We start from the raw sequence: 13,518 nt of genomic DNA, 5'->3' as shown, positions 1-13,518 counted from the left end.
CCAACCGTTCCTGCCCCTGGTCCAGCGTCATTAAACTGTTCATCTCTTTCTTCATCTCAGATATCCTTAATATTCCAATACGTGGCCTGGCCTCATTTGAGCTTTCGAGTCCTGTAGAAATTTGTTTTTGAAAAAGTCCAAAAATGTTTTCTAACTCGTACTTTTTTTATTTTTATTTTTATTTCACGTACATGTTTATAAGAGAAAAAAGTTCCAAAACGCATACACATATACTTCCAAAAAGAAAAAGAAAAAAAAAGTCCAGACCGTAGAAGTTCTAAAAAGTTAAATTTAGATAACTAAAATTATTCCTATAATTCCTAGTCATCAAACATACAGATTTTTTGGTAGCTAAAATCATCCATAAATAATATACTTACTTTTGTTAGCATTTAAGAAAAAAGCAGTAAATTTCTCGTTAACTATAATTGTGTAGAGCGATTATCTTCATCAATAGTGGTGATTACATGAAATATTCAGAATCAATGGTTTGTTTGGATAGAGTATTATTTGAAATAATTATTGTAATATTTTTTGTGATGTGATGTATGCGAGATACAAAAATGATTGAAAATATAAAAAATTTAATAAAAATATATGTTTATGATATAAGCAAAATATTATATATAAAAAAATTAAATATTCACAAATATATTATATGTTCGTTTAAGAACATGTTACGTAAAATCTATAAAACAGGGGCATTGACGTGGCCCCATCCCAACCGTTACAACAACTGAGTTTATACTCTATCTTCTACTACGCTCCATCTCAGTCTTACCCGCTGGATGGAGGAACAATGGGACCAATCAAAACTTCTCCTGCGCCCGTAACGGCCTGTCACGGAGTTTTCAAATCACAGTCACGTCAGAATAAACAAATCTCTGGAGTCGTAAGTTCCTAAGACTGCATCTTCATCACCTCCTCCTCCTCCCCAAAAATATCATTAATGCTTTACTTTTAACCTTAAAATAAATCCAAATCTCCATTTTTACTACTGCTGCTGCTTCTTTTCATACCATTCCACTGCTACTAAAACTAGTAATTACTCGCCGTAGGTCGTATTTTTGCACATCTGTTCCTTCACCTTAAAAAAAAAAGCCTTATTAGGGTTTTAAGAATTTCCCCATTTGTAATTCTATCTTAAACCCCTCTCAAGCTCTTGTAAAAGGTAAAGTCCTTCGTTTCCTGAGCTTTTAATTTCCGTCCTTTTTTTGTCTTTTTTTTGTTTTGGGTTCCGGGTTTCAGTAACCTTTTGTGTTTCTTGAAAATCTTTTAGCAGAATCTGAGCCTTGATAATGTGATTAGATTAACTTTAATGCATCAAAGTTAAATTTTTTTTCTCTTTTAGATGTCTTCATGTCTGCATTTCAAGATTTTGCTCTTAGGGTTTTAGAGAATGATATAAAGTTCGGTTCTTTTTTTTTTTTTTTGGGGTGGAGTTTTATACTGCATGCAAAGATTGCCATTGTTAAAATATTTTCTTCGGGACTATTAAGTGTAAGAAAAAATGATAGTCCTCGTCTTTAGCTCATGGTAAAAGTAAGTCTTTTTTTGTGTGTATATATTGCTTATTTTGGTCTCTGGGCTTTCTACTAGTTTTCTGTGCTTTAGGGGGAGATTCAGTCTTTGAGAAGCTATAGGAATGTTTAATTTAAGTACGCCGATGCATACTTATTTAGACGTGCGCTAGTTGTTGAAACAATTAATCGCATACTGTCTTGATTTAGAAGTGCAGACATTTGGGATCAATCTCTGATAAATTAACGCTCCTCAATATCAAGAGCTAGAGGTAGGCAAGGAGGGACAAGGTGTATATGACAGTACATTAATTGTTTTTCTTTGATTGGTCCTTATATGAAGAGGTCAATTGCAGTGTCGTCTTTGCTTGGATATGTTTTATACAAATGATCTTGTTTCCTTCTGGTAGTATGCCTATTAATTCCTTTGTGGAGCGGGGTAGGGCGTTTTGGGTAATTATCATATTAGTTGATGGAAGGACAGCTGAGGTGTCTAAACCTTCTCCCTTAAGGGTTATAATTCATTGATAGGGTGTTGTCCACATGTAAACTTTTATATTGCTATATAAAGATTGCTAATGCATTGAATTTTCAGTTTGAAAACTCTATGCTTTTTCTGTTAGTAATCATTGTGATGGCTCTTTCTCAAACAGGGGCAAGGGCCAACATTTCCCCAGTAGAAAGTAATTGTGCAATTGTATCTGGACAATGAGCCAGGCTATCCAATCAGAGGGTTCTAACCTGACGCAGGTCCTACCTGCAAAACGAAAAAGGGGTCGCCCGAGGAAGGATCAGAGCCTAAATCGCGTGGGACTCGCTCGTGTTCCACCTGGTTTTGAAGGAATAAAAGAGAACAAATCCCGAAAAGCAGATAAATTTGATGACAAAGATAATATGGTTGGCCAGGCAGTTGCAGGGGTTGTTGAAGCCTCATTTGATGCTGGTTACTTGCTAACTGTCAGGATTGGCAACTCCCATACCATTTTGAGGGGAGTTGTTTTCAAGCCTGGGCATTATGTTCCTGTAACGTCACAGAATGACGTAGCTCCCCATGTTCAAATGATCCAAAGAAGCGAAGTCAGTCTCCCTTTGTATAACCAGATGCAGAGCAGCAACCCATCTAGAGAGAGGAATGACATTCATGGATCGTCATCCCAAATAGCTAACATGGTGGTCAAAAAAGGAATATCTACTTCTCCAACAGCAGGCCCTTCATTTCCTCCTGTAGGTTCCAGAGGTAATGTGGTTCCTGTTGTATTGCAACCTCTCGGTCCTACAAATGGACCACTACCTGGCAATCAAGTGATTCTGGATGGATCACCTTCAAAAGGTAGAGAGGTGGTGACTGTAGAACCATTGGCTATGTTACGACCAGATGAATCAGCATCCTCTAGCCAGTTTCAGGTTGCCACAAATCAACAGCAGCCTTCTCAAGTGCAAACTAGCAACCAAGTACGAGCAGGAAGTGTTCCGATTGAAAATGGATTGTACAGTGAAGTTGTATCTGTGGTTGGACACAGGGAAGAAGCTCAAGAAGTGAAGCGAACCAGTGTGCCGACACCAGGAGAACCACTTACGGGATCCCAAGGCTCTTCACAATCTTCAGAAACTCATGTTGATAATGATAAATCATCAGCTGGAACCTCTCAAATGGAGTCAGACCAAGAAATTGGCGATGTTCAGTTACCATCTGATCTTAAACCCATGAATAATCATGGCAAGGGCCGAATGACTGAGCTTTTACAGGTAAAAAAGAACCATTAACTTCAAATATTTGCACGAGACCGATGTTTACATGTATACGTCTCTGTAATAGTTTTTGATAATGAAGACTAAAGTTAAAGTGTCTTGTATCAAGGCCTTGCAGGAAAATTTTGACAACCAGATGCCTCAAGCTGAACCATCCGCTGGATCTGGAGCAGACTCTCTAGAAAAGCTGAATCCAGAAACATGTGGAAAAGACGAGAGAACCAATGAATGACCTTGTTCTAAAAAAGAAGCTTCTGATTTTAGCGGGTCACCTCAAATTTTTTTTTTTTAATCCTTCTATAATGAATTTGGTAAGCATCTCAGAATGGAGTGATACAGCAAAATGGGGCAAACATAACCTGGTGTGCAATCCGGCCTGGCCAAGGGCCTTTAGATGTTGATGTGCGAACATAGAGTTTAGGTGAAAGAAGTTTGATTTTAATAGCTGTAATGTAGGTCAGATACTCAGAGCTTGGCCGTGCTCAATGTGTAGAGTGAATGTTTCTCTATGAGAACTAACTGGTTTTGGGGATTTTTCTCAAGGTGTTGATGCTTTTCTTTTTCCATCATTCAAATCATCCCGTTTCTCTTGTATTTCAGCACCTGGTTCTATGGATCTTTTTGGTGATTGATGAACGGAAAGGCTTGAAGTACTTGAGATTTGATTTGTAGCAGGGTTACTTTCGTGCATTACATTTTGCAGGTAGTAGAACGGTAGCTATAGCGGGTAAGAGGCCACGAAAAGGTTACCACCTGCCTAGAAAGTATTTAGAGGATCTGCAAGATCAACCAGTCGCTCAAGATCCAATTAGACGGTGAGAGTAAGATTGTCTCTCACTTGGATCGGTAAAAGAAAATGGCCGTGACAAGAATGGGAACGAGTGATAAACAAGTTAAAACAAAACATCTTGATACATGGGAAATATTAGACAAGGCATACGAGAGCCAGAACACATCGGAAGCATCTTGAGTACGATATGAAGATAAAAGAATTGGACCGATTGTTCTCCTAATTATGCTCATAAATGTCACATATATGTACGACAGCCTTCACTTCCCAACCAAATACGGATAAAGGCAAACAAAAAATTGACTTAAGCTTCAAGATATAAGATGACCAAAAATAGGGTCCCTTGCACTTTTACAAAATCAATGGCCTCTGCTCTTAGTAGCACTACTGGTAGTAGTACAAAATTTCAAAGCACCCCCAATAGCCAATTCAACAAAAGCGCACATACAGGTGAAGTACTGTATATCCACCCATACTTCCGAAACAAGACCAACTAGCTCCACTTAAATGCAATTTACAGTATCGAGTACCTACATCTAAGCTACAAATAAGCATAGCTAACCCGGTTACTAAACCATACACCAAAATTTCCGCATCATGGGGATACAAAAGTATCAGGGGGGGTGACCATTTCACGATTGACAGACAAATTTGGCGCTTAAGGAACCATCAGATCCTGGAACTGGAATGGACCCCATACTGGGAAAGAATGGAGCTGAAATAGGGACGTACGAAGGAACTGCAAATGGCTGCTGCCCATTAGCTAAAAATGGAGTAACATAAAGCTGCAGTGCTTGCATTGTTGCGATTCCTGCAGTTGATGATGATTTTTCTGGTTACAAACGTGTGTCTGAGTGTGCATTAAAAAGTGTGGAACATTGTGTAGAATATGCATTTACAGTTCCAGACTAAGAGGCTGAGCAGAATAATGCAGACTGGCAAACAGGATGGAGGGAAGAAGAAGAATGAGAGAGAACACAAACAATAGAATTTTTGTAAGCAACATAAATAGTACTCTTAGAAGTCTCTCATCAAAAGCAGCATCAACCAACAAACTTCAATCACATAATCTGAGTATTAAATAAAAGACCATGAAGAATACTAGCATAATAATTTCATGTCCCGAGATGACAATCAACTCAGTCAAGAAAACTGTCAAATCTGGTATATACTTGAATATGTAGTCGGCATGACAAGGGTTCCTTTTCCCAACATGGTAAATAACTAAAACTGTCAAAAAGTTTTGCCTTACTGCAATAGCCACATGATTGCACAATTGGGTGAGAATGAGGCCCTTTTAACTACTTTCAGCAGACAAACAAAGTAATATCCATGAATGATCAGTTACAATCTGACCAAAAGCCGTACATCCCTCTGGACACAAAGTAGATGACCAAACTGTTTGCAAAAATGCAATTGCATATGTGCTTTATGCAAAGCAATCCAAAAGATGAATCAACTACTGAGGCAGGCAGCAACTATAAACTTATCTTCTAAGAATTCCTAGAGGTCTACATATGTAGTGCACATGAAATCAACTGCTTTACTCCCAACACCATTTGACTTTAAAGGAATTTTTTTTTTTCATTTCTCTTGAACCTTATCCATACATCTGAAGATCCATGATTTGCCAAACTATATAATGCCAGATATCCATTGTCCCTTGTGACTATAATGTTACCTTTGTCCTAGTAAAAAGGAAAGGTGAACTACAAAAAGAATACAAGTAAAAATTAATAATCAGATTTCAGATTTCACTAAGCTACCATAATCAACAAGTTGATTTCTTCAAATACTTGCTCTGAACTGTCTCCATACCTTGGTTTTTGGGAAGATTTGCCTGATGTGGCATCAGCAGAGGATGTGAAGATAACTGAGAATATCCTGCCACACCCTGAGTGGCATCCTATTAATATCATAGAAGAGATTAGATGTGAAAATAAGAAGGGATCAGAAATTACATATGCATGGTGAAAAAAGAACAACACATGCAAGAAGGAAATTATAAAAGAAAGAGAAAAGAAACACAAACAACCAGCAACAGTGACTTTTAAGCTAACCAGCGAAGTATTGAACTAAAAGTAAAATGAATACAAACACATCCCATAACTCCCCCAACCATAATTTCTTAGTTGCAGCATATTCCATCATAGATGACACTGTATTGCTCAAAGAAGCATGCAAAAGTTCAATTTTAAATTACTGACATTCCAGCAGTTTGTGGCTAGAACCCTCAGTGTGTGCATCATGTGATGCAATCTCAAGTCAATAAAAGTTGCCTATGCTATGAACAAACAAGTCAGAAGTTGTCTCACATTAGAAACCGGAAGTGCATAAAACAGCGGCCCCGCTCGCCCAGTCATCTGTAAAGTCAAGAATGCTAACACAAATTAGCTAAATTATCTGCAATCCAGTAGCACACCAACTACATAAAAAAGAAAACCAAATGAAGAAAACTAGCAATCTAACTGTCCCCTGCTACATACATTTTGTGAATTTTGATGCAGATACGTTGTCCCAGCTTGAAGATGATTATACTGACTGGCATATCTAACTGGAGGTGTCCTGCTTCCCACATGTCCAACAACCTACATGTAAAAGAGACAAAGATACAGTGAGAAATTGACATCACTAAAGATCCCAGAGATGGTGGAAAACTGTACAGATATCAAAACAGATACAGATATTCAAATAGTTGCCAATGTTGACTAATTTTTGCTCTTTTTATTACTTGTTCTGTCACTCTTCCTTTAAACTTCACCATTCATAGTAGCACAACTGACAAATGCTCTCAAAATTCATCCAATCTATCAATCTCATCTAATGACTAATGCAGGAAAAGACGAGCTAAGAGTATAGGACAGATGGCATCTCAACCACCAATCTGCTGTAGCAGCTTAAAATGAAACAACAGAAAAACTTAGCATCTCCCACATGAACATCACAGAATTTGAAAACTTGAATAAACAGAGCGTCCCCCATAGATGCAGTGATGATTTGGATGGCAATGTCACAAGGCCAAAGGGTTTGATGTAATCTAAAGTTTTTGACATGTTTATCTTTTCAAAGGAACTAACTTGGGAGTTACAAATTACGGAAGATCTTTAAAAGCTTTAACACTTTCAAGTTTTCCAACACAAGAACACTAAAGATATTTATTACCTTTTTCAGAGAAGAGCTTATAAGTGGGAAGTATGCTAAGAAGGTATACTTGACGATTATTATTAAAGAGAAGTGGTTTTAAGAAAAGAGAACATGTCTAATAAACTAAAACCCAAGCCTAATTGTTAAAATGGGAAACCATAGCAGTCATGCAGAAAAACTTGACAGGCTAATTTTGGACATTTTTTTAAGATCAAGTTATCAGTAAAAGGTGGGAGGCTTGAAAAAGGAAGTTCCTGCATATGAAACCTTATCTAGTGTTCCAAATTCTGCTTCAAGGATCTAGGAAAACGACCTTCAAAAATCGTATTTCCCCTATCATCTGGTTTTACATTCATGTCATCCACATGATTCCCAATCTACTATGATTTATGGGCAAGTAAAAATGCTTGCGATACTAGTACTATGGAAATGGGAGGATAGAGGAAGCAAACAAATGTGAAGGACAACATACCGAAGAAACAGTAACCACCCCCATGGTCTCAGGAGAATAGCTAAAGGAAATGAAAAAGTTGATAAAAGGGCCTTAAGTGTTTTTACAGCAAATTCTGCAATACTATTATGGTAATATATATGACAAATGTTCCCTGAAGACAACTGTCACGATTCATAGATGTATTGTTACTATGGCGGACAGAAACATATATATAAAGAACTTCGTTTGAAGGCTACCAGTAAAGATGCATTACTAGATTACTTTGCCTGTATCATATTGTGATATTATTTTTTCACCATCAGCCCTCTTCCAGATGTTTAGATGAATTAAACTGTGTAACTGTATAATAACTAAGGAATCATTAAACAATATGACAAGAGTTGGTAAGCATACAGGCTGGACATATTGTAGATCGCTCCATCCATTTCCCAGAAACAGGTTATTACGCGTAAGAAACTTAGCAGGTACAGAAGAACAATAGGCAAAGGAACTCAAATCAGCTTCTGGATCTGCAGGTGCATTTGATACCGTGGGTGGGGGTTCTGGTGTGCGCGATAGCACTGCAGGAGGGGTCGCTGATCTATGTTGCAAAGGTGATGGAGAAAACAACTTTGCTCTTGGGTTGAGCTTAGATTCCTGAGAAGAATAATGTGTCACGAGATGACATTATGAAACTAAAAATTAATAAACCAAGTATTTGAGCAAAGGTTTTTATCGAACCATTTAATACAGGAAAAAAAGAGCAAGCATCACCAGTAGCAGTTTACATTCTAGATTATCACCTAAACTCTAATTTATCAACAAGACAATAGTGTAAAATGCTCTCAAAATATTTGATTAACAGTTTGACTCAGAGGGGAACTTAGCAACAGAGCAACAGCGAGTGCGGTTCTCAAAATTCAGACCACTTAAGTTTGTTCTTTAGAAGGGCTAGCAATAGAAATTAAGTCCTGAAGAAGGGAAGTTAATGCTTTTCAAGCACTCACAGCAACCTTAAGTAGCAACTTTACATATTAAGAACACATGCTTTACCTTAGTGGTTAGACCATGATTTGCAACTTTTGGAAGCACCACTTTAGTGGAAGCAGATGACAAACTGAGGTTACAATCTGAGGCAACACCGAAACCAGAGGAAGCATCAGCACAAACTTTGGAGGAAAGAGCAGTTGTCTCCTGAGCTTTATCTAATGTGTGCCTCAGATTACTTGGATCATCAAGCTTGGCCACAGTAGATCTTTCAAAAGACATCAGATTTGGTGATTCCCCTTTGTTTGTTCCAGCATTCATGTCCTTGGAATGAGCATCTACTGCATACAAAGAACTGAAAGTTCAAAATCCAACAAAAAAAAAAAAAAAGTTTAAACAGGGCATGCAGGCATCTACTTGACTTAATATTAACTAAAAAATAATTTCATGATGGAATAAATTTTAGGAGTTGAATGCATTTGATAATCCGAACATGATGAATGCTTTCAGCTTTTAAAAAATGCAGTAGGATCTCTTATTCCCTAATAGGCAGTGAACAATTTAACACATTGAATGTAAAAACCTCAGTGGAAAAGTATATGCCTATAAATTCTAGAGGCAACACATTAGAGTCAAAACCACCCTAATGTAACCAAGGCCCCTAGGTAAGTTAGTTTTCTTCCAATGTGGGCACAGACTCCACACTGGAGGTTCAACCAAAAGTAAACTTTCCACCTAAAATATAGCATTGACGACAAGTCCATAAAGGTCAATGCCAATCAATTATCAACATTAATAAGCTTCCCATGTTAATAATAACCCTTCATTTCTCCCCACCCTAGCCACCTCAGAGACTAATGAAACATACTAACCTAAACATTCACAAGTGAGCACCTCCCCAATCAGTGGTGTATGAAAATAAATGATCAATTAACCAATTAATCAAATCAGAGAGACTACTGAAGATATGTAAGAACTCACAGCTTGATCTTGAGCCTTCAACTTGATCAGTCTGAAAACATTCACAGACATTACATCACTAAGTTACGAAACATAGTAAAATCCTTTAGCTGGATATTTTGTTTAACATACCGTTTCCTCCCCATGCAAAACTTGCTCCTGCACTAGATCACTCCGTTTTTCCTCTGAGCTGTCTCCAACCTGTCTGTCAAGAAATATTTATGGAATAGCACAGAAGCAAACTTACTTCAGAAAATTATAATGAGTACCACTATAATTTTGGCAGAAATTGAAAGAATTATATAAACTAGTGAGAAAAACGTACCCTATTTTCTGTGCAAATTAAAAGAAAAGAATTCATAAGAAAAAAAGATGCAAGTTCTTGACAGTTGTTGGAGGTTTTTTAGGTTTGTACATGTGAGTGTTTTATTTTTCTTTGCTTTTTTTTGGGGCGGTGGGGAAAGTGGTATTATTTTGTCCTTGTTGTAAGGGTAACAAGAGAAATTAAACGAGTGAAAAAAAAATTGAGTCCATAAGCCTCCTCTTCCTCTATATAAGCAAAGACAGTTGTTAGAAGAAAAAACTCTAATAAAATACACATAACCAAAATCCAATAGCTTAAAAGCAAAAAGCACAATGCAATTACCAATAAAGATGAATCCTGAAGTGACAAATGTGATAAATTCCATGCCAAGGACAAAGTATTCAAGGGCTAAAGAATCAATTAGGCAACATGCTAGCAAAACTACAATTTTCTACTTTCATATTTGATGCCTCAATTTTTTTTTTTCCTTTTGCCACAGCATAGATACAAATGAATGTAATAATGTCCTTCAACAAATATAATGCATAGTGGAATTCATCTCAAACAATGAGAAAATCACCACTACTTCCTACCTCATATTAGGTGAAACAGTGAAAGCCTCTCCCCCCTGCATCCAAAAACATCAAATGTATAAAAAATCTTAAGATCTAAATATGATGAAAGATAAGCATGAGACATGGAGGCATGTACAGAAGCTCATACTTGTCATCTACATATACTGAAGTTCTTGCAATGTAACACAAGGTTATAACTTGACTTTCTACAGAAAAAGATTTCTTAGGTTATAACTTTACCTTGACCAAGTTTCTGCAGTCTGATTTTCCATTTGCAATTGGCACAGAATTATTGTGAACAGAACCATTCTGAAAGCTATTCTTATATGGACTGATAAACCTGCACATGACAAATGTACCCATTAACTAGAAATAAACCACTTATGAAATGAATATTATACAGCTCACTTATTTTGAAAAGATAGGGACAACATAGCATTTATATTTTCAAGATCAGATTCAGTTGACATTGCACAGGGGCATTTATAGACCCAAAATCAAAATGTGCAAGCATGAACATAATGATAATTCAAGCCCTAAACTAAACTTGAGCACAACTTAAAGTCATCAACTGCACTTGAAAATTCTACAACCAGGCTCAATAACAGTTGAGGCAAAAGAAAGAGATTGGGGAAAAAATTGTAAAAGTCAATTTTGAGCAATTGCTTTAACTAAAATTTCAGCCAGTGATTGCAACTATTACACCCGTAACATCAAAAACTAAAGCGAGAATCATGATGTGGGCCTCACTGGCATGACGAAGAACTTTCATCTAATGCTATCAACCAGTACCAGGTGGCACTACCAACGATATAATCGTATAAAGATTAAGGCATATAGTCATAGAGTCATAAAAATTATAACATTAGTAGAGACTTCAATAAATACCTCGCATGCTTTCTGTCCAAGTTGGGTTCTTTAGAGTTTGTTACATTTGCCTCCCTCTCTTCACGTACATTCTGAGGCAAAGTGCCAGCTGTAGCCGCAACATTAGCTGCTCCAACTTTTCCAGAGATACCTTCTGCTGGTAGCATTAATTCCTATACACCATCGAGTTTGTTACACAAATGGTTGTCCTGCTTGACTCCAAAATATCAAGAATTCCCAATAGCTAAAGAATGGACTATGGCATACCTTTGCAACAACTTGAACAAGATCTTCTGACAGAATTATAAGTGTCTCTATCAGACTTCCATCAGCTAGATTTGTCTGTCGATTGCCCTTCTTAATCATCCTTGCTTTCTTCAAAACAATACCTGGATAAACGCCAAATCCAAAGATAAGGAGTCCACAAACCCTGTTCTTAATCTCACAATTTTCAGAAGCTAAATTCTGAACATGGAGAGGTGATGTAAAAAGGCAATTTAGGCCTAAAGATCCCCTCTTTATTTAAACACAATAGAAATTCAATCAAAGCTATCAAACTTTTTAATATGTACAATAGAATTGTCGAAAAAAGAAACAGGAAACAAAATACCAAATCGCATCCCAAGTTGATCAAGTCAATAAAGATAGAAATCTTTACAGGAGTAACTCTAGGAGAAAATTGAAACCCGGATACAATTTCACGTAAATCACATAAGCCAGTAAGGAAAAGAAGAAATTACAAACGTTGACAAGAAAAAATAAAGAATCACTAGAATGACAGTAAACGCACCATAGGCATCGTCGATAGAAGCAGTGTGGAAAGTTCCAGAATAAATCGAGCCATCCTTCACATGCACATCCACTGGAAAGCCAATGATGGACATAGTAATGAATACCAGAGCATTGTTCGCCGAAGTTGAGGCCCCGTTTTGTTCCTCTGGCAAAAGCCCCCCATTTTTGCGACCCATCTTTATGATCTTTCCCAATTTTACAGCCTGATTCTCTCTCCCAACACTTAGTATATATCGATATATATATGTTTTTGTGCTTATAAGGCAAGACAAACTAGTGATTCAAAGGTTGCTGAAGAGATCTGAAGTGGTGGCGGTGGCGGTGGAGGAGGTGGCTTCTTGCTGTTTTGCACAGCTTGGGAAGACAATTCACGATCAGCGAAAATTAGATGAATCTTGCGGGCTTTAGTGCAATGTAACATGCTGCCATGCTTTTTCCTTTTGGCTCATGCACCCGGACATTAGGCTGCAATTTTTGGTAATGCCTTTTTCTTCGTGTTTTTCGCCTACCAGACCTTTCCGATTATTTTTTCGTTGTACAAATATCATTTTGGGTATTTTACGTAAAACTTTACAGTCCAATTTTCTTAGGGTGCGTTTGAAGAAACACAAGTCTGAAAACTGGAGTTTGAAATCTAAAATCTGAATTCATTAAATTGTTGAATTCTTAAGTATTAAATTTAATATATTTGAGTGTATATTATATTCAGTAATAAGTTAATAGTTTATCACTTAATTTTTTGACTAAGTTTTACCTAAGAAATTCAGTGTCACTTAATTAATTTAGATGTTCAATTTTTTATTATTAAATGATCTATATATATTAAGATTTGAATCTATTAAATTTAAGTGCTGAATTGGATTATTAAACAAGGCCTTATTCAGAAATAACATCCGCTAGAGTGTTTACGGTTAGAATTTTGTGTCTAATAATTGGGGGTGAAAAGGATGTGAGAGAAGATGCAAAAATTTCAAAATATATATAGAGTATTTAAATGCTGAAATTTTCCTTTTAATTGAACTCGTGAGATGATGATAACATGATGGTCTAACTAATATAACTTCTAATGCATTAGAAAAGAAAAAGGATTGAGATAAAAGAAAAGAATTGACAACAAAATAAGGAAAAAGCCGAAGTATTATTACGGAGAGAAATAGGAAAGTAAATGAAAGATTTGTGACACCTTGATACACCTAGTCGCCTTTGATAAAATTGAAATTTAAAAGTTGAAATTTAAAATTTAAAATCTGAAATCTGAATCCATTAAATTATTGAATTGTTAAATATTAAATATAATATATTTAAGTGCATATCACGTTCAGTGATAAGTGAACAGTTTATCACTTAATTTTGGAAGTAAATTTTGCCTAGAAAATTCAATGCAACTTAATTAATTC

At 36.5% G+C, this 13,518-nt stretch overlaps 2 protein-coding genes across 5 annotated transcripts; one reads left to right on the top strand and one right to left on the bottom strand.

Moving 5' to 3' along the window:
- The first annotated feature begins 765 nt into the window (after positions 1–765).
- Positions 766–3,844, top strand: LOC113743253 (protein METABOLIC NETWORK MODULATOR 1). 3 transcript variants are annotated; one of them, XM_072049291.1, is made up of 3 exons: positions 766–892; positions 2,174–3,266; positions 3,379–3,844. In XM_072049291.1, the coding sequence occupies exons 2-3, from the start codon at positions 2,229–2,231 to the stop codon at positions 3,499–3,501; spliced, it is 1,161 nt and encodes a 386-aa protein (XP_071905392.1). In that variant the 5' UTR covers positions 766–892; positions 2,174–2,228; the 3' UTR covers positions 3,502–3,844. The 3 variants fall into 3 exon arrangements, with proteins under 3 accessions (XP_071905392.1, XP_027127016.2, XP_027127015.2); XM_027271215.2 differs by lacking the exon at positions 766–892 and adding an exon at positions 911–1,171 and having other exon boundaries at positions 3,388–3,844; XM_027271214.2 differs by lacking the exon at positions 766–892 and adding an exon at positions 913–1,171.
- A 514-nt stretch (positions 3,845–4,358) lies between these two features.
- On the bottom strand, positions 4,359–12,622 carry LOC113743623 (uncharacterized). 2 transcript variants are annotated; one of them, XM_072049289.1, is made up of 13 exons: positions 12,120–12,620; positions 11,597–11,718; positions 11,351–11,502; positions 10,703–10,802; positions 10,481–10,515; positions 9,716–9,788; positions 9,605–9,635; positions 8,690–8,964; positions 8,051–8,293; positions 6,546–6,647; positions 6,375–6,422; positions 5,878–5,965; positions 4,359–4,870 (listed from the first exon to the last, which is right to left on the bottom strand). In XM_072049289.1, the coding sequence occupies exons 1-13, from the start codon at positions 12,295–12,297 to the stop codon at positions 4,692–4,694; spliced, it is 1,626 nt and encodes a 541-aa protein (XP_071905390.1). In that variant the 5' UTR covers positions 12,298–12,620; the 3' UTR covers positions 4,359–4,691. The 2 variants fall into 2 exon arrangements, with proteins under 2 accessions (XP_071905390.1, XP_071905391.1); XM_072049290.1 differs by lacking the exon at positions 4,359–4,870 and adding an exon at positions 5,045–5,768 and having other exon boundaries at positions 12,120–12,622.
- Between the last annotated feature and the right edge of the window lie 896 nt (positions 12,623–13,518).

The sequence above is a fragment of the Coffea arabica genome, chromosome 5e (genome assembly GCF_036785885.1).
Source record: "Coffea arabica cultivar ET-39 chromosome 5e, Coffea Arabica ET-39 HiFi, whole genome shotgun sequence".
In the NCBI taxonomy this organism is placed as follows: domain Eukaryota; kingdom Viridiplantae; phylum Streptophyta; class Magnoliopsida; order Gentianales; family Rubiaceae; genus Coffea; species Coffea arabica.
Note: the sequence above shows the minus strand (reverse complement) of the source record. Positions and strands in the feature narration are given on the sequence as shown.